Below are 27,915 nucleotides of genomic sequence, written 5' to 3' on the forward strand. Positions count from 1 at the left end.
AAGTCCAGTGTAAGCTGCGCTACAAACTAAAAGGAGCCATACTCGGACTGATGCCCGTGCGCCTTGTGTCCTGTGTGTGAGGCTGCGCGCCGCTCGGAGCTCCTTATAAATCAAATCCTTCCCCGGCTTCTCTTCCTTATTGGTCAGGTGGAGCCGTTACCTCACTCAGGGGCCGGTGACGCGGCGTCTTCGCGTATCCTTCATGTGCGCCTCGTCTTGTGTCTTGGGGGGTGGGGATAGAGTCTTTGGACGTCGCTCAGGGAGAGGAAGAAGAAGCGAGATTCACGGTGAACCGAGAGTGACGGACGGAGCCGGTGCGCGCACGACTCTCGCCACTTCCCATCCCGGGAGCAGAGCGGCGCACAAGAGCAGCCTCTCCCTCGATTCAATGCATGTCTCTCCCTCTCTCTCCAACACACACACATACACACTTTCTCTCTCTGACTCCATCTCCCCTACACACACGCTCACGCACGCCCGCTGTGCGCACGTCTCCACTTTGCCGTAGTAAATTGCGGCATTGATCTCAGCAGCAACTGCGGATCTGTGTCTTGTGTTCGTCTTTTCTTCGACGGAGCGACTTGAAGACACGCTGGAGACAGAAGTAAGTGCAAATCCTCGGGATTCACTCTCTTATCGCCACTTTATGAGTTTGTTCTACGCGAGCAACTTCCACTACAGCTCCATCCGCGCACTTTTACGCATCCAGAAGGTGTTTAATTTAATCTTTTTGATTCAAACTTTCAAAGACCTCTGTAGCCTCGACGGCGTTAAGGTTAAAATCAAAGTCATGTTTTCAATGTCAAATGTCATTAACTTTATATAACCAGCTGATATAGGCCGAATTACGCAATTATTAGAACATTTTGTACACATGTTTTAGTCTAATCGACCGTGTGGGTTAACAACACTTGAATTTTCATTTAATTTTCATCTTCAACATGTACTTTACTGTACAAGCGGCCATGTGTTAAAAACTCATGACGCGCACAGCTCAAAGTGTGTTTTCTGTGCTAGTGCGCAAACATCCAGCAGGAATAATCCACTGCACCCTTGACCTGCACATGCTTTACATTTGCACAGAGTTTGTTTTTTAAGCTCATAATGTGACATGATGACCATTCGCTATGTTTTTATTTTATAATCTGTTTGCCCTCATTATATTGTGACTTTAAGAAAACTGTCCTAAAACTTATTATCCTGATAATGAATTAACATTTTGTTATTGCTAAATGACTTATAACCAGTTGATGAAATTAGTAAAACAGTTTTTTCGTGCTGTTCACATTCAGATAAACACAAACGAACCTCCCAACAAACACTCATCTCATCACACATTTCATCAGGTTTGCAATAGTAAAACTTCCAATTAGTTGAATTGAAGGGGTCTGAACAATAATGTGACTATACTAAAGGAGAAAATGACTGAGGATACATAAACTGTTTTATTTTCCACATTTTTCTCAAATGTGTGTGCACCATCATTTCCGTCCATGGTAACACGAACGCAAACACAGGGCAATGAAGTGTGTGTGTGTGTGTGCGTGTGTGTGTCTTTCTGGGTCAGCTCTGCCAAGGAAACTGTTTTTTGACCTCTCTTCTCCATCAGTCAGTTTTAAACTCATTTTTGTTGCTTGCTTTAGAAAAGCGTTTAATTTGCTGATATGAGAGAAGCTGCGTGTGCGTGTGTGTCTGCTGTCGCTGACTTGCTGAAAAAACACGAGATTGTGTCTTTATTCCAGCCTGAGTGACATGGGTTCCAAAGCATGCCCACTCAATAGAAAAAAACTGTTTTCACTTGTCTATGTTTAGTTTGGGACTTATTTCCATAGTTAATACCATGAACTGACTTGCAAAACAGATGCAAAAGTGCTACTTGAAAAATGCTGCCCGGCTGCAGGTCAAAGAGCAGAAATAGCACCCATTATTGTCTGAATAGAAAGGACGAGTGGATTTTCGGTGATGCTTATTCAAACGTCCAGTGTAACACATTAAAGGAAGTTATGAAATTAAATTGTTTCAATTCCTAAAGCGACATACCTGAACCTTGCACTAGTTGTTTTACAGAAATGTATACATAAGAGAGATCTAATTTTGACAAAAGACAATATTTTGAATCACTAATACCATTTTCAAAACCCAAAATACAAAAATTTACATAATGACAATTAGAAAATGTCTTGTACTTAGGGTGGAATAAGGAAAGCAACCTTCAGAGCTGATACACAAGAGCTTGCTGTGATGTAGATAAAGTTAAGAACTCAGGGGACGAGGAGGAAATGGGAACATTTTTTTAGTTCACACAGGCAGGTGTTACTTCTCTCTATGATTATCTCCTTGAACTATTTTTAAAGTGTGCTGGTCCTCACTCTGCTCCCTTTGGCTTTCAGTCAACAGTTGGACGATGAGCTCCCTTTGTGTGTTTGTGAGTTCTGGGAGTGATTGCTGCCGACCGGAGTGGTCAGAGGAATTTTAAAATGTCTCAAGTTATCTGAATTTCACTAATTGGGGGTGATTTCCCATTCTGTTTGATACTTCAAACAAAGAGCAAAAACAAAGGCTTCTGCTCTAACTGTGCTTTAAATCAGATATGAAAATGTCAGCTTTCAGGTAGTATTTAAATGTGTTCAACAATGCACGACCAGGATCTTTTCAGTCCAAAGAGTTCAGTTGAAAACCTTGTCTAAGTTTATCTTTCATCATGTCTAAAATATATATAAAATATGTTTTTTCTTTTTTTTTGCACAGGTAACACTAGTCATCCCGTGTCTCTTTAAGGAGCACTGCCACAGGTCATGTCTATGTAGCTGCCCTGCGTGATGCCTGATCATGACAGCACCACACTCCTAACTAGACAGACCAAACGCCGGCGTGTTGATATTGGAGTGAAAAGGACTGTGGGAAGCGCGATATTCACTCGCGCTAGGGAGAGCCTGCTCGACAGAATGAACCAATCCCATGGCCCCGATCACGATGGTGACTTCCCACTGGTCAGTCATGGACGTGGGGTGGCCAATGGCAACGGAGAGAAGTCCAATGTTCTGAGGAAGTTGCTGAAGCGGGCCAACTCGTACGAAGACACTATGATGCCTTTCCCTGGTGCTACAATCATCTCACAGCTATTAAAAAACAATATGGCAAAGAATGGAGGGAATGACTCAAGTTTTCAGGTACACAGCAACATGACACTACTGTTACTAAGAAAACATACTGTAGACATGAATCTTCCAAGATTACTGAAATTAACAGTGTGCTGAGTGAAGTGTATTAATCCAGGGTTTTATGCTGTGTAACAGGGGAATGGTGCTCTTTCCATTGAGGGCTCAGAGATCCAGGCTGAAGACATCTGCAGCACCTCCTCCCGAGATCGAGACAGTCCTTCTGACTGCCTCTCCCCTGGCCCTCCTCTCCCTCCTCCACCTTCATCCTCCTCCTTTGGCCGACCGCAACCTCCATCCAGCCTCAACTCCCAGCCGTTCCCCCTGTCCTCATTTGACTTGGACAGACTGTCAGACGAGCACCTTCGCGCAAAGCGGGCCCGTGTAGAAAACATCATCCGTGGTATGAGCCACTCTCCCCTGGTGCGCTCCAACACAAGCAACCCCATCCAAGAAAACAACCGCGACAACGAGAACGAGAGTCACAATAACGGCAACGACCACAGAAGGGACAGCACTGGCCACAGCCGGAGTGACTGCACCTCCTCCCTGCTGAGCTCTCCAGGTTCACGGGGTGGCATGTCGGGGGCTGGTGAGGTTTACAGGGAGAATAAAAGAAAGCAACGCCTGCCACAGCAGCAACACAACTTCACACAGTTGGTGTGTTCCAGACAGGAGCAAAGACAAGAAGAGAGGCGGCAGCTCAAGCTCCAGCTGGAGGATATGCAGGTTGGTAGCTGCTAGAATGGTAAATGGTAAATGGACTTGATTTATATAGCGCTTTATCCCCACACTGAAGCAGTCTCAAAGCGCTTTACATATCAGCTCATTCACCCAATCACTCTCACATTCACACACCAGTGGGACAGAACTGCCATGCAAGGCGCTAGTCGACCACTGGGAGCAACTTAGGGTTCAGTGTCTTGCCCAAGGACACTTCGACACATAGTCAGGTACTGGGATCGAACCCCCAACCTCTCGATCAGAAGACGACCCTCTACCACCTGAGCCACGGTCGCCTCACACATACTGTACATCTGCTATCCTAGATGACGCAGGTTTTGCAAGTTTTCCTGGTTCCTGATTATTCATTTAGTGTTGTTTGTTTTTTCAGAAACAGCTACGTCAACTTCAGGAGAAGTTTTACCAAATTTATGACTCAGAGACTGAGGAAGATGAAGAAAATGGGGAGAATGGCGAGGGAGATCGAGGAGGGGAGCGAGAGGAGGATGGAAACCTCTCAGAGGACAGCATTCGCTCTGACGGCTTGGAGGAAAGGCACCGAGAGCGAGGGCGGCACAGCCACGAAGACCTGTCTGAATTAGATCCAGGTTTGTTTTTGGACCGGGCCCGAGCTCTTCTCCGAGAACAGGCCCTGATAGATGGAGAGATGGAGGAGGATGTTGACAGTCGGGAAGAGGAAGACAGGCGTAGAGAGCAAGTGCTGAAGAGGAGAAGTGCAGCAGGAGGCGGGAGGCATCTCGCAGAGACTTTGAAGCAGGAGCTGAACTGTGCCGTATCGCAGGTTGTCGACACAGTAGTGAAGGGCTTCTCCTCGCCTAAGCAGGCCGTCACTCACCATCACGGCTGCCACAGCAGCACGCCAGCTGCACCTTCATCCTCATCTAACTCCTCATCCTCGTGTCCTCCACCTTTTGGTCCCCTTCCCGCTCTGACCCCAGAGTCTCGTTTCGGTGGAGGGGCTTTGGCCTTAAGTCTGAACAGCGATGGCAGCCCAACACCCAACTACCATTCCTCCAGTCAGAGGCTGCACTGTTTCGGGGACGTCATAGTCCCGAGTCCACTGGACTCCTTTGCTGGTCTGAGTGGCCGACTAAGCACTGTACCAACTCCTAACGACCAAACTGAAGCATTGCCGCTAGTAGTCCGAAAGAGTGGTGGAGGAAGTGGAAGAGAAAGCTCCAACTCATCCCTTCCACCACCGCCTCCTCCCCATCATCCCTCCCTCCACCCCTCTCCACTCACAGCTTCACTCGGGTTCAGTCCTCCTTCGTTTCGTCACCCATTCCCTCTTCCTCTCATGGGTTACCCTTTCCAGAGCACTCTGGGATCACAGGGGGGTGGAGTTGGCTACCATACAGGGTCAAAAGATCACCACCGGTCCTCCCCGGATGCAATTGACATAGCCCGAGAAACTGTCAGCCTCAGAACTAAAATGGCATCCCTTGGAGGAGGCCATCATCACCACCACAGGCAGAGTTCGCCAAACCAGCATGGTCCGGAAGGGCTGTCGTTGTCCCTCATCAAGTCTGAGTGTGGAGACCTGCAAGACATGGCTGACATATCGCCTTACTCAGGCAGCACTGTATCCTTCATCTCCTTACTCTTTTTGGCTTGTTTCAGCTTATTTCATAATACTTTTTTGAGCATTATGTTTAAGTGTGGTATAGGCTAACACTCACAATGATTCAAGGCACATAAGATACCTCAAAGAATGAAAAGTTATTTGGTGTGTACCTGAAATAAGCAGTGGGCCACAAAGGTGATGAACTGATTGTATTGGGAAAGATTTGGAGTGCCGTCTTCAATCAAAGGGGAATTCACAATATAATATTCTTTGTACGGATCTTACTTCTCTGTACCTAAGAATCCCATTCAACACATCTAAGACAGAGATGTCAGCCATATGCAGTCGGCAAAATCAATTAACTTCATTAATCGGTTCCTGGTCGGGCCCTCTTGTTTCCTCACGAGAGCTGAAGATGAAACAGGCGTGAGGTCTTGCTAGAGAGGGAAGATTAAACGGGTTTGCTCGCCTCTCTCTCAAGTTCTTTTAAGTCTGTGCAGCAGGTTGTGCCGTTTAAAGGGACTGAGAAAGGCAGAGCTCCTCTTCATCACACACGCATGCACACACACACACACACACGGGCGCAGTGTGTTCCAACAGTCTGAGACACTTTTGTGCTGTTAGCTTCTCTTTCATCACAAAGACTTTGTACATAAATGCTCAAAGCAAATGATATTTCACTATGTGCGTGCGTGCATGTGTCTAAGACCTTGTACATAGGAGCTCAAAGCTAATGATGTTTCAAAGAACAGAAGACAGGAACAGGTGAATGTTTGTCTTTATTCTCCTTTAACTTTGTTGGTCCATCTAAATAGAAATGTTGCACGTTTTCCTCCACTTCTCTTGCGTTTAGGATACTTTCATCAGTTGACATGTGCAGATGCGCTAGGCATGCACGTGTGCAGGTGTTTTGCAGGTAGCTTCTGGTCCCTGACCTTTTATATGGAGAGGGCCGGTTCGTGCGTGCGCACAAACAGCAAACAAGCATGTGCACAACCTTTGCATGTTTAAAGAACAAAATGAAAAGAGATTCAAGACTTTGAAGCGCACAAATGGGAACTCCTTGCAGCTGGAGTGAGGATTGGATCACAGCATCATCTTCAAAGCTAATTCAGAGGTTGCTTTAATGAAACAAACAGGAAAAAAAGAGAAATATTTGACAGGTCTCTTGATCCCACTGAGCCGTTTCATTCCAAAATGCTCTCCTATTCATTTGTTAAAAAATAAATAAATCTTTGAAACTGGGCATTAGTATTTCAGTGACACACCCGGGGGACCTAGCTTTTAATGTGTGTTTTTAGAAAAGATTTGATCAACATCTAGCAAACAAATACATATGTTTAGGTATTCTTTACCTCAAAATGATAATACTTTTGATTTTTTAGGCAATTTTCTTCATTCAACACGAAACTGGCATTACTCAATTAGTAAAAATCTACTAAATGTTGATAATTACAATGATTGCTTTGAGTTTTTAGCAAATAAAACAATTGTTCACCTAAAAGCATCCCCCCCCCAACACACACACAAACACAAACAAATGCACACAGGTCTGTGCATCTTTAATCCTTTGTGCAGAGAGCAGCAGATGTCCTCCATTCATTTATGAATTTAGCCCCCCCCCACCCAATCCTCTTCTCATCTACTCCCAATTCACCCCCACTGCATACACACATAGACACACACACGCACCTGGTAACAAGGTCATGTTACAGCTGATAGATGGTGCGGTGTGCGACACACACACAGATGTGTGCTGAGATGAACGTACATGCACCGCCGGGAGGAGAGCAGGAGAAAAAGAACACCACCAGTTGCATTGTATATTCACTGAGTGTCTTTAGGTACTATTACAAAGACACACGCAATTATTTGATTTTATTCATAAAGCTGTTGCCTAATGCTGTTTACTCAAAGTCGTGTGCATATGTGTGTACTTGGAAGAGACAAGCAAACGCAGAGAGTGTACACTCACAACAGGTTGGTATGAATATTAACAGAGTCATCATATGGTTGTTTGCTGACCTCTTGTACCTGGAGCATGTTTCTCAAAGTAGTTATAGTGGAAGGTCTGAGTGTGTCGGCCAGGAATGTTTAACCAAAGTGTTAGTACGGTCAGCGCATGTTTTAAAAATATTAAACTAATATCAAATATTAAAAAGTAAGTTACATTTTTACTATATTTTCATTTTAAAATTTCACCATTAAGATGGAAATTCAAGCATATTTCTTTATCGTGGTCGAGAAGGAATAAACAAAACTTGTTTCTAAAAATAAAAAATTAAATTTTAGAAGACAAGGGGGAAAAAACACATTTTTTATCATTTTCAAAGTAAGAGCGCGTATGAGGAGAGTTTTTCTGTAATGATGTCCTCTTCCCTCAGGCTAAGCCCTTTTTATTTAGAAAAACAACATTGATTCAAGTCGTCAACTTCTGTTACACAGCAGCATCAAGATTCTTCTTTCACTATTCTCAAATGCGCTCTTATTTTGAAAATAACTTCTTTTAGACATGCCGTTCACATTTTCAGTGAGTACTGTCAAACGAATCACATTTATTTGAGTTTTGATTTCCTTTGCTTCCTGACCTTTTGTACATTTTTTCAACATTGTCCTGTCCGGCTTTCCTTAATATGCTCTCCCTTTATTTTGGTCCCCTGGGGTGTGTGTGTGTGCACTAATTGACCTTGCGGGAGGTTCCATTGATTGCCTCATCTTCACTGATAGATTATAGGGTTGTTAATGTGGTGGGGAAAAGGCAGAGTGGAGGGGAACAGCTGTTGTCATGCATGTGCGCACACACACACACACACATTGGCACCCAGTGTATGGTGAGGACCTCCCTGATTATCATTTACATTGTTAGGACAGTGGGATAGCCTTCAGTGTTGTGTAGAGAGTGAGGTTAGATTGTTTACTGTGATTTTGTTGTAATACATCCCACAGATGCAGATTCTTCATTTCTTGTGAACTGACATTAGAAAACAAACAAGTAAAGCCAGGATTTAGAACCTGCGTTCAAACTGAAGTAGCTGTTGACTAAAACCTTAAAGCACCACATTACTCTGCAGTGAATGTATCGCACACAATGTTTCCTTAATGCAGTGTTCACCAGATTCAGGAAGGCTTGTCTCCAAACCACCTGAAAAAAGCCAAGCTGATGTTCTTCTACACTCGCTATCCCTCCTCCAACATGCTCAAAATGTACTTCTCCGACGTCAAGGTAAGACCCGCTCCTTTCAGTTCCACAATGTGTTCTTGCTTTTGTCTGCATGTTTCAAGAAGAAACAGATTTAAGGTTCTCTCTCTTGCGTCATGATTTATCTAAATTAAATTATAGACTCTTGAGGATTTTGACGGTTCCTCTGGATAGAAGGCAGTTAAAGCTGTTATCCTCCATTGATTTGTTTTATTTTTCATTAGATAACATCACAGTGTGTGACTCAAATATCAATGAATACAACATTATTTGCTCCAAAAAGAAAGGGAAAAAGGTTGAAATTACTACTTGAAAGTAGTTTTTTGTCTCCACACGAAATGCTCCGTTTGTTGACATTTTAACGCATTGCATTGTGGGATGTCGAATCGCGATTCATTCTGATGTCACAGAGAATACAAACAAAAACTTAAACAATCTCAAGCTAATTATTGTCCTCCAAAAAGTAATTTTGACTTTTTTCTTTGTTTTTGAAGCAGATGATTTGACTAATTAATCAAACACATTCTCTCTTATTGCAAACAATCTAAAATCATACATGTATATTGATTATTAACCATTTCAGAGCTTAGAATAGGGTTCCCACACCTTTTTTTTTACAAGGATTTTCCAAAACTTTTCCAGAATATTTAACCAAATTTCCATGACTTAATTCTGAAGCACAATCTTTTGTTTGCATTTACATTTCCTGGTTTTTAGCGTACACCAGCTGAAGTATGGAGCATTTTCACTTTGAGATAACGCTTAACATCTTTGGGGTTTAACATATTTTAAACATTAAAATAAAATAAGCTATATTTCCAACAGTTTTGAGCAGCTGATTTATGTACTATTCTCCTGAGGCAATATTTTTTAAATTGCTCGATAAACACAATTGGACAAATACTATGCTAGATCATCAATGATGCAGATAACACGTATACGTTAAGTGTTTTCTATTGCAGTTGGGCTTTTATTTCCCCTAATCAACATTGTCTATTGTGTCATTTTCCCACGTCTATATTTGTGCATTTTGCAGTCAGTTATTACTGTATGCTTGTGTGTGTGTGTGTTACCCGCTACATGTGAGACTGTGTCGTGTATGTGTGGCTAGACTCCACGGCGCAGATGGGTGCTCCAGACTGTCACGTCTTTGTGACAGAATAAGAGTTTTTGGCCTTAATCGTCCCCAGGTTGAAGGGGGGTGGGAAGGGCTGAGAAGGCCCACTTTCCCTCTCTTGCGCATACACAAACACAAACACACACACACATACATATATACTGTGCATATATATTTCCAGCACTCACGTTCACTCAGATAAGTGGAGATGTTGAACTTATCTCCTGATAACGCTGTATAAAAAGAAGTAGAAGAAGAAGACGACAACAGGACAGCAGCTTTAAAACAAAGACGCTGATTGTTTTGTGTTTACAGGCTGCTACATGTTTAGCATGAGAGCATACGGCTGCTCGACAGATTCAGGACGCTGTATTCAAATGAGCATCCACACACACACACACATGCAGGCGTACGTATGCACACACACACACACCAGCTGCCCTTTGGCTCATATCTGTGGTGATCACTTCCCTGTGGCAAAGCCACATCCTTATCCAGCGCCATGGTAACAGTGGTCACCAGGACAGTGGGTCGCTAGACAAACAAGGTTGCTAAGCCTAACTCCTCAGACGTGAGCGAGTTGGATTTTACGTTAACCCTTTCTCATTAAATGAGTTTTTTTTTTTGGCTAAATATAGAGTTTATGAAAATATATTTAAAGCTAATAAAAATAAAAGTGCCTGTGGAGTGTGAGTTCAGAGTAGTGAGTACCTTCTAAAATGTTCTGATGAGCTTAATAACATTCAGTAAAAACTGTTTAACTATTAGCCTTGTTAGCCACATTAGCCTCTGTGATTGTTAGCCTGAATGACTTTGGCACTAGCTTAATAACACAAAAGAAGTCCATCATAGCTGGTCAATGCCCGACATCAAGAGGATATATTTCCTCTACACCCGCACATTCCAGTCTTTCGTGTACCCCATGTATATAAATGTAGTTCCGCCACTGCTGAATGATCCTAAACAGAAGAGAGACAAATTCAAACTGTCGTGCACTGAGTTGACAGTGGTAATATTCTATAATCAGCTTAAACTGTCATTTCAATTATCTCAGTTAATGTGCTTAATATTTAAATCAATTCTGAGTTTTGAGTTAATTTGACAAACGATTAAATTAACACTAATGGGTTAATGCTAACACTTCATTACAATGTGCTCAGAAGTAAAGGCATTCATTGAAATTTAAACACCTACAACTTATTAGTAGTAGTTGTTTAAAGGGCCAGTGTGGCCAGGTTTATAATGATCATCATATTTGTACGATCATTTTGTCCTAAAAAAGGCTGATGTAAAATTGGAATATCAGAGAGAGAATGTAGATTATTATTTAAAGTAAATAAAATCATTTCTATAAGTCCCCCAAAAAACAGAACCTAAATTATTTTAGTTACATTATCTCATCAGGCAACATGAAGAAAAATATTGAAGTCAAAACAGCAAATGCATCGTCTAAACGGAGTAATATCAAAAACAAAAAAAACAAAAAGACGCATAAAATGTAGTTTCACATGTAGTTTTTCTGAACCTTAATATCAGAATTTGTATTTATGTTATTCATATTTTATGCAAATAATGGCTCATGGTCAAATTTGGTTTTAATTGAGCAATAATCCCAGATAATCCATTCTAATATATATCAGTGGGGGGAAATGTGCACATATTACTTTGCTGAGTAAAAAAAAAAAAAAGAATCATTGCTAATCCTATTTGTAATGAGCGAGGCTGTTCTTTTCTTTCCTGTACTTTTGTGTGTGTGCGTGCGTGTGTGTCCTTTTCCATTGTTCCGCTGCATTCATTACTTTCATCATTATCATATTTCCAAAATTCGGGTCACTGTCTCTTTCTGTTTGTTCCTCTCGCCCTTTTTCCTAATGTTCCTTCCACTCTCCCTCCGTAGCGCAACAATAAGTAGCATGTGTGAGAAGGACGGGGCCAGATTCACTGTAAGGGAATTAGGCTTCCCTTAATTGGACTTGAATGGACTTTGTCTATGGGAAACTGGTTCTTAAACATGAGCTTCTTTGGACAATGGTGGCTTCTCTCATGTGGGAAGTGGGTTGTACTGACAACTGTTTTAAGCACGGATGAACGAGCACGCACACAAACACACACACACACACACGCATACATCAGAACCTAATTGCACGTCAGCAGCACCTCTTGCCTTCTGACCAGACGATCATACATGTGAGCATGAGACGCTGGTTGATGCCGTCTCGTCTTGAGAGAGTCAGTGAGCGTAATTAAGACCTTGTTTAGGCTAGAGGAGGATTAATTAGAGACTGAAAACACACACACACGCACGCACGCACACAATCTCACTCGCTTGTATTTTCTCGGCACAGCAGCGATTTGTAACATACACTTAAATAAAAGTGACATTTATCAGCCAGAGCTCTCCAGACTCTGAATCAGTTAATATCCAGGTTTCACACCAGAATGTCACCCATATTTGCTTTATTTGTTTGTCTGTCTGTTAGCAAATGATTACGCTCTCAAAGTGATTTTATAAAAATCATTATTACAAGTATAAAAGTGTAGTTCCACCAGTGCTGAATGATCCTAAACAGAAAAGGAGACAAATTCAAACTGCTAGTAATATTCTATAATCAGCTTAAACTGTTATTTCAGTTATCTCAGTTAATAATGTGCTTAATATTTATTTGATGAAAAGGTTTGAGATTTTGTATTGGGTGCAAATTAATGTGTGCTTAACAAGTACAAATAAAAAAATTTTTTGATCTGGATCTAATTTTGTGCAAACCCCAAAGTAAAGGCAAAATATAAATCCAAAAACACACAAAATGACAACAAAAATCCACAAAGTTAGATAAAAAAAAGGCTGCAAAAAGATACAAAACAACAACAAAATTAGAAAAAAAGACTCCAAAAAACACACATTCTGGCAAGATGACAGAAAAGTACACAAAAAACAATAACAAAAATCATGAAAATGACCTCGAAAACACACAAATTGAAAACCAAAACACAAATTACGACCATAACACATAAAGTGAATCCAAAAAAAGACACATTACAGAAAAATACATCAACAAAAATTCTAAAAACTAACGAAAAACGAACACAAAAACACACAAAAACTCCTTTGAACTCTGGTCAAAAGTAGGACAGTAAGAAAGAGGCCTATTCTAAATTCAAATTATTTGCATAAATGGGAAAGGGATGCTACTAATCGATGCAGTTGTGGGTTGATCAGAAAAAAATGTACTGTCCCATTTCTACCAAGTGAACAAATTAAGTTACTTTATTATATCATATTTCTTCAATAAGGCTTGGTTTGGACTCTCACAAGTTATTGGTGAAACTACTCGACGCTAAAACTACATTTTGCAGAGTTTTTAAATCTTCTTTTCCAACATTTGACAACCTGGTTTGATTAAATGGACAGTTAAGAACGAAGGTGTTGGACTTTAAATGTGGCTTCAGGCCTTTACAGAATGTCCTCTATGAGACAAATGACCTGAAACTTCATTTTAAAAGTTACAACAGCAGCGGTTCCTCCCGGAAACCTTCAGCGGTTCAACTCCATTTCTGCCGACTGAGCACGTTACCCCGTCCGCTCTGAAATCTGCCGAGCGGTGACAAATGTGCTTGAAGTGGGCAGATTCCTTAAAGGATGTTTGTGTTTGCCCTTCCAACGTGGCCTGAGGCGAGTGACAAAACTCAGCATCAAGAGAAGAAGTGGAGGCGTCAGGCCACTCTGACACTTTCTCTGACACTCTCCCTTTGCCCGTTTTCGGAGTAAACAGAAAATGGCATTCTTCAAACTCAGCATTTGACCCCCCTCCCTCCGTCTGTCCGTCTGTCCGTCCACCCCACCTCCATTCTGTCTGTCTTTTGTCTCGTGCCTTTTGTTTTTCAGGTTTGTGCTGATTTTGATAAGTTAGACAGTAACGCGGGTGGGTGAAGGTGGTCGCACGAACGATTCATATCAAAGCGCGAAATGAAAGTTGGGATTGAGTCGTGATATTTTAAAAAAATTACTGGAGAATTCCTGTAAGGATTTGCACAAAATGTACAATGTTGATATGATGGTCAGTGTTGTTTCTATGCAAGTTAAATCCAATCCCTAATTTAGTTTTCTTTTGATTGTGAGGCAGTTTTTTTCATAACATAAGTCTGTATTTGTATTTTTAAATGTTTTATTCTACCAGTTAAAACCTTATTGTGATCTTATTTACAATGGTGACCTTGTAAATGCGCTAAAGAAAAAAGGATTTGATTTTTAGTTTTTTTTAAATGAATAAACAAATTAAAAATAGAAATAAAAATATTTAATGTATATAATCATTTTTTTAAATTACAGGATTTGAAACAAATGGGTCGTACGATTACCATTTTTTCTTCTTGTGGTGCGCAGATTTGTGTACTTAGTGATACGACGACCTAGTGATGCAAATACAGATTCCATGGTTAATATTTGCTCACATTATTCATTTTATTTCACTTCTATTGTCACTTTATCACATGCACACAGCCAACGTTGTACTTTCATGACCAAACTGCCTCATGAATAAATCAAATCAAAGTACGAGTATATGAGTACACACCTTGGTAACGGTGCCACCTTAATTATCACAGAGTCCTTTATTAGGACTGCTGATAATGCACTGCTTAGTTGTCATGTTCTTTTAGGTCAAAGCATCCCCTCCAACACTCAAAAACACATGCACACACACGCAGTTTCCCCTTCTGTCAGTGTGTTTCGGAAAACCAGCTCTCTCTCCCTTTCCTACACACACACAAACACACACACACACTAACCCCCTCAATTATGCTCCATTATGTCATCCCCTCTGACCGCTCCAGAAAAAATATCTCTTTCCCTCTGTCATCCTCTCTCGCTCCCTCTGTTCACATTCCTTTTTCCATTCTGCTTCGTTCCATTCATCTCCCCTTGTGCCCGTCTGTCTTTCTTTCCCACTATCTCTGTTGCTCATCCCTTGTTCCTGTGAGACAATGTCTTGTAACAATACAGAGCTTAATCTCCGTGTCAAAGCCGTTTTTCCTCTTCGCTGAGCGAGCGCACACAACACACTTCCACTGTACTGCCACTGAGTGTTTTTCCCAGGAAGAGATGGAAAACACCCTTACAAATAAAAAGCACACGACATACAACCACATTAACATGCTAATCAAAACTCCTACTGTGAGTTTTGGATGTGACATATTTGCTAACTCGATCACAAATTTACACATTTCACTCAAAATTAAGCCTCGCTGCCCACTGTAATCATCACTTGCATTCCTTTATTGCTTTTGTAGGGTTTTTTTCAGCATTCAAACACATTTTTCCATTAGTTTTGAGCTAAGTAAACCTATATATATATATATATATATATATATATATATATATATACACTGTATATATAAAGAAGGTTAAAGAGTTCATGCACGAACCCAGAAATATGAGGACACACACACGAGATGCAAATTTGGTCCAAAGCAAACATGAGTGACAAACTATTGTTTAAAATCCAAAAATGAATCTTGTAGCTTATTTGTATCAAATATGACGACTGCAGGTCAACACAATAATTACATGATGTTTATTTTAAATTCTTTTAACCAGAGGTGCCTTTTTGATAAAAACAATCATAAATAAATGTAAAAAAAAAAAAAAAAAAATCCAGGGCTGTAACTTGTGTTTTACATTGTAAAATTCTTTGTTTTCTATTCCAGTTTAATCGCTGCATCACCTCCCAGCTGATCAAGTGGTTCAGCAACTTTAGGGAGTTCTACTACATTCAGATGGAGAAGTTCGCTCGACAGGCCATCAACGAGGGGGTGACCACCGTCGAGGAGCTGACGGTGGGCCGCGACACTGAGCTCTTCAGGGCCCTCAACATGCACTACAACAAGGCCAATGACTTTGAGGTGAGCTGGACTAAACTCCTTAATCTGGGTTTGAAAGGACAACATGAAGCATATAAGCCGACAATGTCACGTTAGTGAATAGTTGCACAGCAGACTCCCTCGATATGGTGCACACGTAACGGCAAGGATGTCACTCAGACATGGGACACTTTTTATCACAGCAGGGGCCACAAAAACGTGATTGTTTCTGATCCGAGGGCCATTCATGTCAGCATTGATTATAATGACTAATCTGAGCATAAAGAACAAAGAGTTTGTTTTGCATATTTTCCTCTCACTTTGATACACTGTTATTGTTCTGCTTTAGTTTTTGTAGATCTTTAGGGTGTTTTTTCTGCTTTTTTGGAATCATTTTGAATATTTCTAGTCACTTTGTGTTTTTATGTTGCCATTTTCTGTGATTTTTTGCAACCTTTTGTGTGTTTTTGGAAACATTTGCTCTATTTTCTTTATTTTTCAGCCGTTTCGTGTGTTTCGGGAAAGATTTTGTGTGCAATTAGTATTTTTCTGGAGTCGTTTTGTTTATTTTTATTGTAATTTTGTGTTTTTTGTGAATTTTTCAGTCATTCTGTGTGTTTTTGGAGTAATTTTATGTATTTCTGCAATAATTTTGTGTGTTTTTGTTATCATTTTGTGTAGTTTATTTGCCATCTTGTGCGGTTTTGTGTGTTTTTGTGGCAGTTTTGTATTATTTTTTTTTAATCATTTTGTGTATTTTGTTTATTTGTTAACCATTTTGTGTATTTTTGATGTGATCTTATGTGTTTTCTAGTCATTTTGTGTGCTTGTGTTGCAATTTTTTGGCTTTTTGTTGCCGTTTGTGCGCTTTTGCAGTTTTGTTGCTAGTTTGTCTTTTTGCGAGATTTTGGAGTCCTTTTGTGCATTGCTGGAGTAGTTCTTTGTGTTTATGGAGTCATTTGTGCAATCGCTTTGGGGGCCACACAAAATCAAGTCAAACGCCGTATGTGGCCCTCGGGCTGCCAGTTGCCTATGTCTGATGTAACCCAAAACAGAATCCTTTCTTTCTGCTCACCTTTAAAACGACACATTTTGAACCCATTCCCTCACATAAATGCCCTCTACCAAGTCAGCTGTTCGGCGAGCAACAGTCACCTCCGGATTTCTGCTGAGGTGTGGATGTTGCAGAATGTGCACTTGTTTGTGCGTGTGCGTGCACGCGTGTGCGCGTGTGTTCGATGAGGCGAAAGAGGACGTTGCTCGAGGCGCGGGTGTCCTTGTCAAAGCGATTTGCAGAAGTCACATTCTCTCCCTCACTTTTTTCTCTCCCAATATTGGTCTAAGGGGACCTGAGGGCCCGAAACCATCCTGTGTATCAGCAGCATTTAGATGTCCATTAGCGCACACACACACACGAGAGAGAGATAAATGCTTGAATGCATTAAGAGAAAAATGTGCAGACAAAACACCCTGGCAGTCAGTCACATAAACTTTGAGGTCACCCATTGTCCTATTTGGAGGAGTAGATGGATCATACTTTGAATACTTTGCATAACAAGAGTCAGGTAGCTTTTCACAGGTGTGTATGTAAAGAACATGTACGGCAAACGGACACACACATGCAAATATGCCATGTGTGCTTATTTTAGCTGGTGCTCATGCTAAGTTGTGTTTAAGGCTTGAAGGGTCGGGATAAAGGTTGACAAAGGGGATTGGAGGGGAGAAGACTGTTTCCTTTTTTTTTTTTTATTTAAAGCTGTTGCCCTAAAATGATGTTTAATAAAGGCTTCAGAATACTTCACCTCAGTTCGTCACTGTGCAGTAAGCACTGTATGGAAATTAACTTGCAGACATTCGATAGCAGAAACTGAGATAGGCAAACGAGGCAAAAGGGATAAATTAATATCTTGTTTGTTTTGCACGGCTCTATATTTGCAAGGAGGAAGACGAGACATGAGATGTGTGGTCAGTGCCTCAATCTAATATGCTTTTTAACTTACGTTACACATCAAAAATCCTGAAAGACTTTCTGGGAACAATTAATGTAATATTTCTTGTCTAGCTGCTAAAAAAAAGATAAATCCTTATTAAAAGGCAGTAAATCAATTGAATAGGAATTGTGTCAAATAAACAGACAAAAGAAGGAAAGTCCAGATTAGAGTAATGGGTTGAGTTTAAATAGGGACGTGTACCTGTTCTTCCTTTACTTTGCCCCCCTCCTTCCTTCCAACTATCTGCCCTGAGGGAACAGTCCTGGCCAGGGACCATCTCTTCCTCTCCTCCTCCTCCTCTCTCCCTTTCTCCTTCTTTTCCCCTTTCTGTCAAACGCAGAGGCGTGAAACTGGAACCTCGGCCGATTCAGCAAGTCTCCTGCTGCACACGCGCGTGCACCGACGCACACACAGAAGTCTTCTCCTTTTGCCAAATTTAGCATCATCAGAGTTCCACCTTGGTTTGTCCCCATCACCTCCCTCCCCCTCCCTGTTTTTGATATTTCCTTGCTCCCTCTCTTTCTGCTGCATGTGTCCTCTATCGATATGCTCTCTCTCTCTTTGTCCTCGTTGCTTTCTCATCCTCCGTTTGCACAACCACCATCTCCCTCTTCATTAACTCGTCATCTTTACACTTAAGAAATATTCGAAGTGAAACATAACCCGACACCTGAGCATTCTTATTATTTATCTCCCAAAGTTGGCGTAAACAGGCAGTGGTAATTATTGCAGATTCATTAATTAATCTCACCCTCTCACCTTCCCTTAGCTCTCAAACTATTTGTTTCTGATTGCAGTTCTGCCCAGTAACTAATGAGGGGGCAAAGAAAGGAAGGAGGCAGGAGAAAAAAAGGCAAGTGGGGATTGTCCCATCTTCAAAAAAAAAAAAAAAAAAACAACAACAAAAAAAGTGAGGTTTCCTTTGCCAGGACACTGAGGGAAAGGTGGAAGCAAATACTTTCTGCCAAGAGCCTGAGGAACGGTTTCCCTTTCTCTCGTGTATTTCACACCCAGAACAGATTGAGGAGTCGTTGGCTATACGTCTGCCAGCAGCATTGGGCATGGAACCATTAACTTACTGTGTGTGTTTACCTTATTATGAGCACACCGACGCAACAGAGCGCGAGCACACACACTTTATCTAAATTTTACACAAGCCATGAAAAATGTGGCCTGGATGTAAATGTTTTAAAAGAAGCATGACCTATGTGTATGAGATAGAGAGATAAACTGTGTGCGTGTGGACGTACAATGAGACATTTTTATGAAGCCTTCTATAGAGGACGTTCTCATCTTTCCAGTTCAAGGATCCTCGCTGGCTCTGTCAGCACCCGAAGACACCACAGCTGCACCTCACGTGCTCATTTGTGTTGCCCAGTTTGAGCTTACTTTGAAATGTGGGTGTGGCCACCAACAAAATCTGCTCTTTGACTTTGAAACGCACGCACACACGGACAGACACACGCACACCTGGAGGCCACCGAGTGGTCACACGCTCACATTTCAGGACTATCCCGTTTCATAAGCTGCGCTGCTCATGAAAGGCTGAACTTCTCGTGTCGTTTGAGATTCTTTGTCATCCTTTCACCCTCCTTATTCATCTCTGCACTCATCCTTTCCGCTTCCTCTTCATCCGAATGAAAACGAGACCATGCTTGGCTCTCACTGGTTGATTCTCAGGGAGGGATTTCTTGAGTTGATAGATCTCTTTTTGTGTAAAGGCTCAGCTGGTTTGTCCTGTTTGAGGAATTTCCATGGAGTCCATTAATCTTCCTTGAGTGTATTAATTCTGAGTTCTCTATCTTTCAGTTGTCCTTCACATTTCTCATCCTAACCTACCCAGAAGGCACACACACATGCACTCACACACACACGCACACAGCTCTAGAAGTACCTTCCAATCGCTGGCGGATTTTTCAGACACCAAAAAAAGCATTTAAATCAAATAAAACCAACGACTGTTAGAACTTTTGAGAGACTGAAGCCTGAAGATTAAGTTTAGTAACAGGAATTTGTACTGACACAAGTAATTACTCACATTTATAAAGAAATACACACTGTAGCCTACTAGTGAAGTCACTAGTCAGAGACTTCAGATAAAGCAGTGTCTTGCACTCATTCTAATAAATGTATTTTATCTGTAAAAATGCTCATATTTATTTACAGCCACTTGCCATCACTCACTGTCCGTATGCATGTGTGCCAAGTAGCCAAGTCCTCCTCAATGCTACTGCTTAACAGAGAGCGGCAGGCTTCAGACAATGCCACCTGCCAGCTTCTGTCACTATAATTATAGATATTTGCAAGCACTGTGTGCGTGTGCGCGAGCGCGTTTGAGTGTGTGTCTTAGTATTCCAGTTGAGAAGAAGAAGGCATCATCTCTGTCACTGAGCCTGATTGGAGTCACAAGGGTGCTGGGTGTGTGTACGTGGCCTTCTGAGGAGTGTGTGTGTGTGTGTGTGTGTGTGTCTGTGTGAGATTCCCTTCCCCTGGCCCAGCTGTCTCCTTAGCTTTAACAATAGGCCTGGTAACAAAGACGTGGCCTTCAGTCTCTATCATGTGATACTAGTGGTCTGCAGCCTCTCAGTCAGATGACCCGAGCTATTGTCCTCTATGGAACACACACACGACACACTACACACACACACACACACACACAGAAGTGTGCACACACATACAAAATAACACACTCGAGCAGTGTTTCTCAAATGGGGGTATGTGTACCCCGAGGAGCAAAATTAACAAATAAAAGCATTAAAAATATGGGGTTTTATAATGTTTCTTTTTAGTTAAAAATGATAATACTAAATATTACCAGCAACTCACAAAATGACATAAATTAACCAAAAACACACACACTAAGAGAGACAAATACTCACTATTACCAGCAACACACAAAATGACAACAAAGACGCACTAAATGAGAGAAAAATACACAAGTTCACTGCAAAATACACACAAAAAAACTGAGAAACATACAAAACAACATAAGAAACGACACACAGAGAGAGAAATTAAACAATACAACAACCAATCACAAAAACACTGAAGTATATACTGAATAATAAAAAGAACAGACAAACAAAAACAAAATACAAAAAAAAAATCACAAATTGTTGATAGAAATGATTTTTGATTAGAACATGAACTGAAAATACAAGAGTCAATTTTGGGCTCACACCAGGAGGGAAATGACCAGAATTCATAAAAACCATAGAAATAAATCTATTCACGAAGCACTAAACACTATTTCATTCCACTTGTTTACAAAATGAGATTCTTTAAAATGAGTGTTATCACTCATTCATTGCATCATTATGATCGATGGGTTTTTTTTTCACAGAACTATGAGCAAATTATTCTTGTCGGACAAAGTTGGTACGTGCATTCAAAAGTGAAAGAAAGGGGGAACTTGAGTTAAAAAAGTTCGAGAACCACTGCGCGAGAGGAAACTCAAGGAAGCTCAGCACATTGGTGAACATGAAAACACGAAGACACTCACGATGGTCATACAGTGCGAGTGAGAATACACACACAGACACATACACACACACACACATATATACAGATGCAATCTCAGGACGCAGACTCTTCCTCTGGGTCACATGCAGTGCAAACAAAGACAAACTTTATTGCCATTGTTTTGGGCGACAGTGAGATCAGCGACTGATCGTCCAATGAGCAGCTGAGAAAGGAAACTGATGTCTTCACTTTTACATTCAGTCTTACATTAGAACACTTTAAAAAAACACAAGCCTGAACTGAAGGTAATCTGCAGTCGAGCTAGGTGGTTGAGCTGCTGCTGCTGCTCCAAATATGGTGCCTGCGTTAGAGCAGCTTACCAGTACCAGAGGGCTGTTATCTCTGTCGGGCTGGGAATAGGAAGACGTGTCACACACAATGTGCGAGCTGGGGGTGGGGGGGGGGTTTACACTTAGCAAATGAGAAACAGCATTAGCAAGAGATTAATTGCTGTATAGTACAAATAATAATTAGATAAAAGTGTGAGGGACATTTCATGGAGGGGAAAAATGGACAAAGCAGAAACCAGGAAGAAGCAGCATTTTCTAGTCTTGTGTGCGTTTGTGTCGCTGCCAGGGTGTGTGCGACCAACGCCAGGTCGGATAGCAGTAAAAGCTACAGAGGGGAGGAGGAAAAAGGAAGCAGATGCTTGTGTGTTGGCACAAAAATGACATGTCCACCCAGTCACCCCCCAACACACACACACACACGCACGCACGCACACACAACTCGCATAGCTTTTGCTCAGTCCACAGAAGGAGCAGCACATGAAAGTGTTCCAGTATTGTCTCAGCTAGAGGTAAATACTCAACAGACCAGCAGCAAAATGAGTCTGAATCTTAAGTCCTGCATGCAAAGAACCTCTATGTGAGGTAAACAGCACACGCACATGTCTGACAGCGACACACACTTAGAGCGACTTACATAAAACAGAAGGAACAGTGAACACACACACAGTTTTGCTCTGTTTGCACACCTTGCAAATCAGACATATGGTGTTTGCACAGTGATGTCTTAAGAGCCTGGTGTTTGAGCATGTGTGTGTGTGTGTGTTTCCCCTTTAGCACACGACACAGTGAGAGAACAGAGGAGATAGATAGGCAGAGACATATGGGAAGGTGAACAGGTAGAGTCAACTGAGGACAGGCAAACCCACCTCTGTTTATCACACAGTGATGAAGATAGTAACCCTATTGAATGTAAGGTAATGGAGACACAGGGAGGGAGAGAGAGAGAAGGATGTAGTCGTTAATATTGGAAAGAAGGGATGAAAAAGGAAAATTACATAAAGATACAAACACTGACAACTACGAACCTTTGCTAAGCTCCAAATCTCCTCTTTGCCAAATATTGGCATTTATCTGGATCAATGATCATTCGCACTTTAAAGCAGTGGTCACCAACATGGTGCCCGTGGGCACCAGGTATAGGCCGCATGGACCACAAGAGGTGCCCTCATGTCTCTTCTAACAAGAGCTCTAGTAACCAATGAGCTTTGTCTAAAATCTGATTTACTTGCTCGGCTTCAAACCCAGTAGTCAGAGCCTTAGTCAAGTATGTACTGCTTCACGTGATAAGTTTTTGTATGAAACTAACCATCTTTAAATGTTTATTTACACTGAAACATTGAGAAATGTAAGTGTTGCATATATGATTTTATTTAAGAAGTTGCAGATTTTTATAAGATATATTTTTTTAATGTAATATATATTATATAATATTATTAAATTGTTAAATTGTATAAACATTACATGTTTTACGATTAGTTAAAAAGTTGTAAGTAGGTGGCTAGTAAAATAGGGACAAAGATTTCCTATGAAATGTATTAAAAATAAACAATTTCTTGAATTAAGAAAAAAAAGTATTGTAGTGTTGTATTTAGGAAGTGTGTATCAAACTGGTAGCTCTTCGAATAATTCAGTACGTTTAAAGTAGCTCACAGTATCAAGTACTTTTCACGTAATCCTGCGAACAGACAAAAAACTATGATATTTATTACCTCCTTGGAAGAGGTAATTAACAGAATTTTATCAACTGAGAATTAAATTCATGACTACATTTAATTTTTGAGGTTTTTCCCCCAAAAAAAAAAAAACAAATTCCAAACCTAAAACAAAAATAATAAATGTAAACGCATCTAAAAAGGTTTGAGAGTTTGTCAGTAACATTGATGACCATTTTTTGATAAGCCATTTAATAAAAGCGTGGGTTGAAAGGACGAGTTAAAGAACTTTATGTAAGAGAAATTGCTGCAGGATCATAAACGTTGGCTTTTTTTTCTTACACAGTCACTTCATGTACGGTTGAAAAAGAGGAAGAGGAAGATGATGTTATTTGCATTGGTTCTGTGCTTTAAATCACGGGTAAAAGGTTTTTCAAGTAAATATGCTTGTAATTTCTTGCTTAAAAGAAGAGATTATCAGATGATGAAGATGATGGGATGATGAGAGAAAAGAATGAGCTGTGTGGGCTGAGCAGGAAGGGGGGGCGGGGGGGGTCCCTTTAGGCCCCTTTGTTGAGCAGCAATTTAGAGATTTAGTGGCTCTTGTCGTTCAGTGTGTGTGTGTGTATGAGAGAAAGTAATTGAGCCTCCCTTCATCCAATATTTACCCGCCAAACCGAAGCAATCATTCGAATTATGTTTACTGGGAAACTAGTGTCTTTCTTCCTCTTTGTTTCTCTCCGTCACTTTCTTCCTTCTTCCCTCTCTCATTCGCCTGGCAACCAGATATCATATCAAGATTTGAGCCAGGAGTGTATCACACACACCAGACCCATCTGTATTGATGATGGCCTCATTTAGATCTTTTTATTGGTCTGATTTATGATGGCCAGACAAATCTGGGCATCTGGACCCAAGTGTGTGTGTGTGTGTGTGTGTGTGTGTGTGTGTGTGTGTGTGTGTGTGTGTGTGTGTGTGTGTGTGTGTGTGTGTGTGTGTGTGTGTGTGTGTGTCCTATTGAGCCAACACACAGGCAGACACACAGTATCTTCTTCCCTGCCTCAGTTCATTATTTGTGCTCGTGCTTCCCTACCTCTCTGTCTGTCTTTGTTCATCTTAAAACATTGTTCACGGTGATGTCACAAGGAAATAAATACTGAAATCCAATTTAAAGTTAAAGTTAAAAGTGAAGCGTTATTGAAGTTGTTGATTAAGCCATGCACAGTAAGCTAAAAACACAAAGATTTAATGTGAATTACAGGAAAAAAAATCTGTCTAAACGGAGAATCCAAGTTGATTCGTCTCGTCTTTTAGCCTGAAAGCAAATGCACAACAACTGAAAGGTTGAAGGGCTGTTTTCCAGCAGCGCTAGGAGGACGCCTCAAAGGCACATTCATCTTCAAGATCAAGCTCAGGTTTCCACTTTTATTCATCCCAGTGGACACTTTCACCGCAACCATTAAACAGCATCTTGACTTTGCGGCTCTAAAAGAAAAGGGACCAGCAGCCTTTTTTTCAAAACTAAATCAATGTTTTTAGAGATCCTTGTTTCTTGTTTTATGCTCTGATTTTACAAAAACAGGAAAGCAATTGTGTTTCATAAGATATTGGCTTTGTGAACCATTAGAATTTGGAAAAATTAGTATCATATTACTAAGTTTTGTCATTGTTCTATTGTAGTAACACGATGCAAACAAAACTGGTGAGAGTGGGAACTTAGAGCAAATTGTTGCTCTAACACCTTTCAATCTCTTGCTGTATTTATTTTGAAGCTACAACCCACTATAGATTTTTACTGGATAAAATCAGTGTATGCCTCATAGATCAATGAATCAAACATAATTTACTCCAAAAAGAAAGGAAAAAGGTTGAAATTGCTGCTGGAGAGTTTGTTTTGGAAAAGTTTCCCACATTGCATTGTGGGATGTGGAGTCCCTTAATTCTTACGTGAATTCTATTATTTTTTTCATTAGACAAGGAGGAAAATTATTCACTTGACACCATTTTTATTCTAGTTTGTTCCCAGTATTCCCCCATGATATCAGAAAATAGTAAAAACACTCCTATGCATCTGTCTCCGTGACTCCACATCCCACAATGCAATGCGTAAAAATGTCAAACGGAGTGTTTTGAAAACAAACCCGGCGATTTTTAGCAAATGGTCTTCCATTTATTGCTATTGTACAGTCGTGTCTATACTGAGACTGTGGGGAGGGTCTCAGGGCACCCTAAAGAGGGAGGCTAAGTTCGGGTAGACAAACTATATGTGAGTCGAGGGGAACATTTGAGTCTGTGTGTGTGTGTGTCTGTGTGTGTGTGTGTGTGTGTGTGTGTGTGCGTGTGTGTGTGTGTGTGTGTGTGCCTGTGTGTGTGTGTGTGCGTGTGTGTGTGTGTGTGTGTGTGGGTGAATAATGTAGTCTGATGACAGCTAACCTTGGTAGGTCTGCTCACACGTAACAAGCGCACTTGGCTGTCCTTTACGTGTGTGTTTTGTTTGGTTTTTTTAACCTCAAAAGCCTCACAATGAAGGTAAATTTTGGTCTTCGGCATCAGAAAGGACTATCAGATCCTGGCAATCCCCCCTATTCATATTTGACTCCGCAAGCAAACACACAATCACACTGGCAAAGTGTGAGGTAACTGAAAAGTGCCCACCTGCCATTGTCGAGAAGCGAGTGCGTCATCTGTCATGGTCAGAAGGAGCCTCAATAGACTAAGACACACGCAGCTGGGGGCTGCTAAAGAAAGGGGAAGTCTATTTAGAGGAAGTTGTTCAGAAGCACCTGTAACGCATGACACCAGTCATATAACTGCTGACCTCAGGTTTCAGGATCCTTTTGTTGTTGTCAGGTCCTCTTATTCAAATCAATCAACTGTAAAGTATTTATTTCCTTAAAAAATAACAGTTTACTGATCCGATATCAGCAAAAACACAAGTATGGGATTATATTAGCCTGCATTTAAAATCTTATATTGTTCTTATTGAGGTTTTTTTTCAGGGTTTTCAAATGTATTTGATGTAATTGTAGAATATCTGTATGTTTGAACGTTAAATGTAAGTAATAAATGGGTCAGTTGTTCTCGTACCTATTGTTGGCTATTGTTGTCTGAGTAATATCACTTGATCAAGCCTTTTCTAACATTCCACACCACAAAATAGATATTAAAAGTGTGTATGTTGATATCCCACTGGATCGATATTGGTATTAGCTAATACTCAAGGTCGCAATATCATCATCGTATCAGAAGTGAAAGACTTGTTTCGCGACACCCCTGGTTAAAAATGTTCTGTGAAGGCTTTATTCTTTTCTTTTTGGATCAGAATAAACTCAGTATGTGAAGGTATCTGCATTAAAATACTTTTTAAAAACTACTTCAAGTTGTTAAAAGGAGAAAAACTTCAAAGTTGTCTTTTGCTAATCTTGTCCTTAATTCCTCTTCAGGTTCCTGAGCGTTTTCTAGAGGTGGCCCAGGTGACTCTCCGGGAGTTCTTCAATGCCATCGTGGCCGGAAAAGATGCAGACCCTTCCTGGAAGAAGGCCATCTATAAGGTGATCTGCAAGCTTGACGGGGACGTCCCTGAAGTTTTCAAATCCCCAAACTGTCTACAGGAGCTTCTCCATGACTGACTAAGACCATGGAGAAGGCAAGGCCAGCAGGGAAAACCTCCACAGACTGGGAAAAACCTGCTGGAAAAGGCCTTAGATGGGGACACACTCAGACCGGACTGAGGCGTTTGGTGAAATTAGGGATTTTGATGTTTACATCAGAAAGCAGAGTCTTGCAGTGGAGGCTTTTATCGTTTTTTTTTTTTTTTTGCTGTTTGCTTTAGGCCACCATCATCTCAACGTGGTTTATAAAGAAAAATAATATCCTTCTAAACTAGGCCTAGAGTTTGGACTCTAATGTTGGACTTTTATTAAAGAAAAACATAAATGAGAAACTGAATCTCCTTGCACTTATAGAAAAACTCCTTCCTCATTAAAGCTTTTCTCCTCCACCTCATTCCTACTTCCTCCTGTTCCCGTCTGGGGGAACGAACGACATGAGGACGATAAAGGACGGATCCTCATCATGTGACACGCAGTCAGGAGCAAAGTTAAAAAAAAATAAATAAAGAAGATAATATATGAAGATCTTTTTATTGTGGATGTTTTTGAAGAAAAAAAAAGTGACGTTTCTGTATTTTTTCCCCCCTTTGTATAAGCTGACACCGTCTTCTTAACTTAGCCCTCAATCTGATAAACACACACACACACACACACACAGATCTTTGCACACTTTGGATAGAAAAAGCACAGTAGCATTCCCTTGAGGTCACCCTGACTCAGACAAAAAAAAAAAAAAAAAAAAAAGTATAAACCCAAACCTACTCTAAATACCACTGTTGTTCTTTTCCACTCATTTTCCACTTTTGTACTTCACGCTTCTCTTAGTGTAATGAGACTTACTGACTGTTTGTGCTGACTGTGTGGATCATACTGACCTGTCTACATACCTGGCTGCCCCCCTCAGCTCTCATGTCATGTCAACAAAATCTAGGTTTTTCCCTTTATTGTCAAAGCAAATCATTGTTGAATAGCACAGGTTTGCCTTTGCATTGCTTCATTTTCTGAAAATTAGCATTTTACTTTTATTTTTTTCAATACAGAATTGAAGATAATATTCACATATTTCTCTGCTGGAATTGAATTGCGAAATTTTGTGTCTCTCGACAGGATCAATCACTTGCATCGTTGCATGTATAAATTTATTCCTGATTTTTATTGTGTTTGCTTCATCCCCCGAATCGTAGATGCAATATTTTGAGCCAGAATACTTT

The 27,915-nt window shown here is 40.8% G+C and overlaps 1 protein-coding gene and 1 long non-coding RNA gene across 3 annotated transcripts in view; one reads left to right on the plus strand and one right to left on the minus strand.

Moving 5' to 3' along the window:
* The window catches only part of LOC114477617 (uncharacterized), a 158,899-nt gene that overhangs the window by 89,039 nt on the left and 41,945 nt on the right, over positions 1–27,915 (minus strand). The gene's annotated exons all lie outside the window — the stretch shown is intronic.
* On the plus strand, positions 120–27,448 carry LOC114477207 (prospero homeobox protein 1-like). Its single transcript, XM_028469405.1, has 7 exons — positions 120–604; positions 2,749–3,170; positions 3,297–3,887; positions 4,273–5,484; positions 8,582–8,689; positions 15,486–15,680; positions 26,537–27,448. The coding sequence occupies exons 2-7, from the start codon at positions 2,820–2,822 to the stop codon at positions 26,720–26,722; spliced, it is 2,643 nt and encodes an 880-aa protein (XP_028325206.1). The 5' UTR covers positions 120–604; positions 2,749–2,819; the 3' UTR covers positions 26,723–27,448.

Source organism: Gouania willdenowi, chromosome 2 (assembly GCF_900634775.1).
Source record: "Gouania willdenowi chromosome 2, fGouWil2.1, whole genome shotgun sequence".
Taxonomy (NCBI): domain Eukaryota; kingdom Metazoa; phylum Chordata; class Actinopteri; order Blenniiformes; family Gobiesocidae; genus Gouania; species Gouania willdenowi.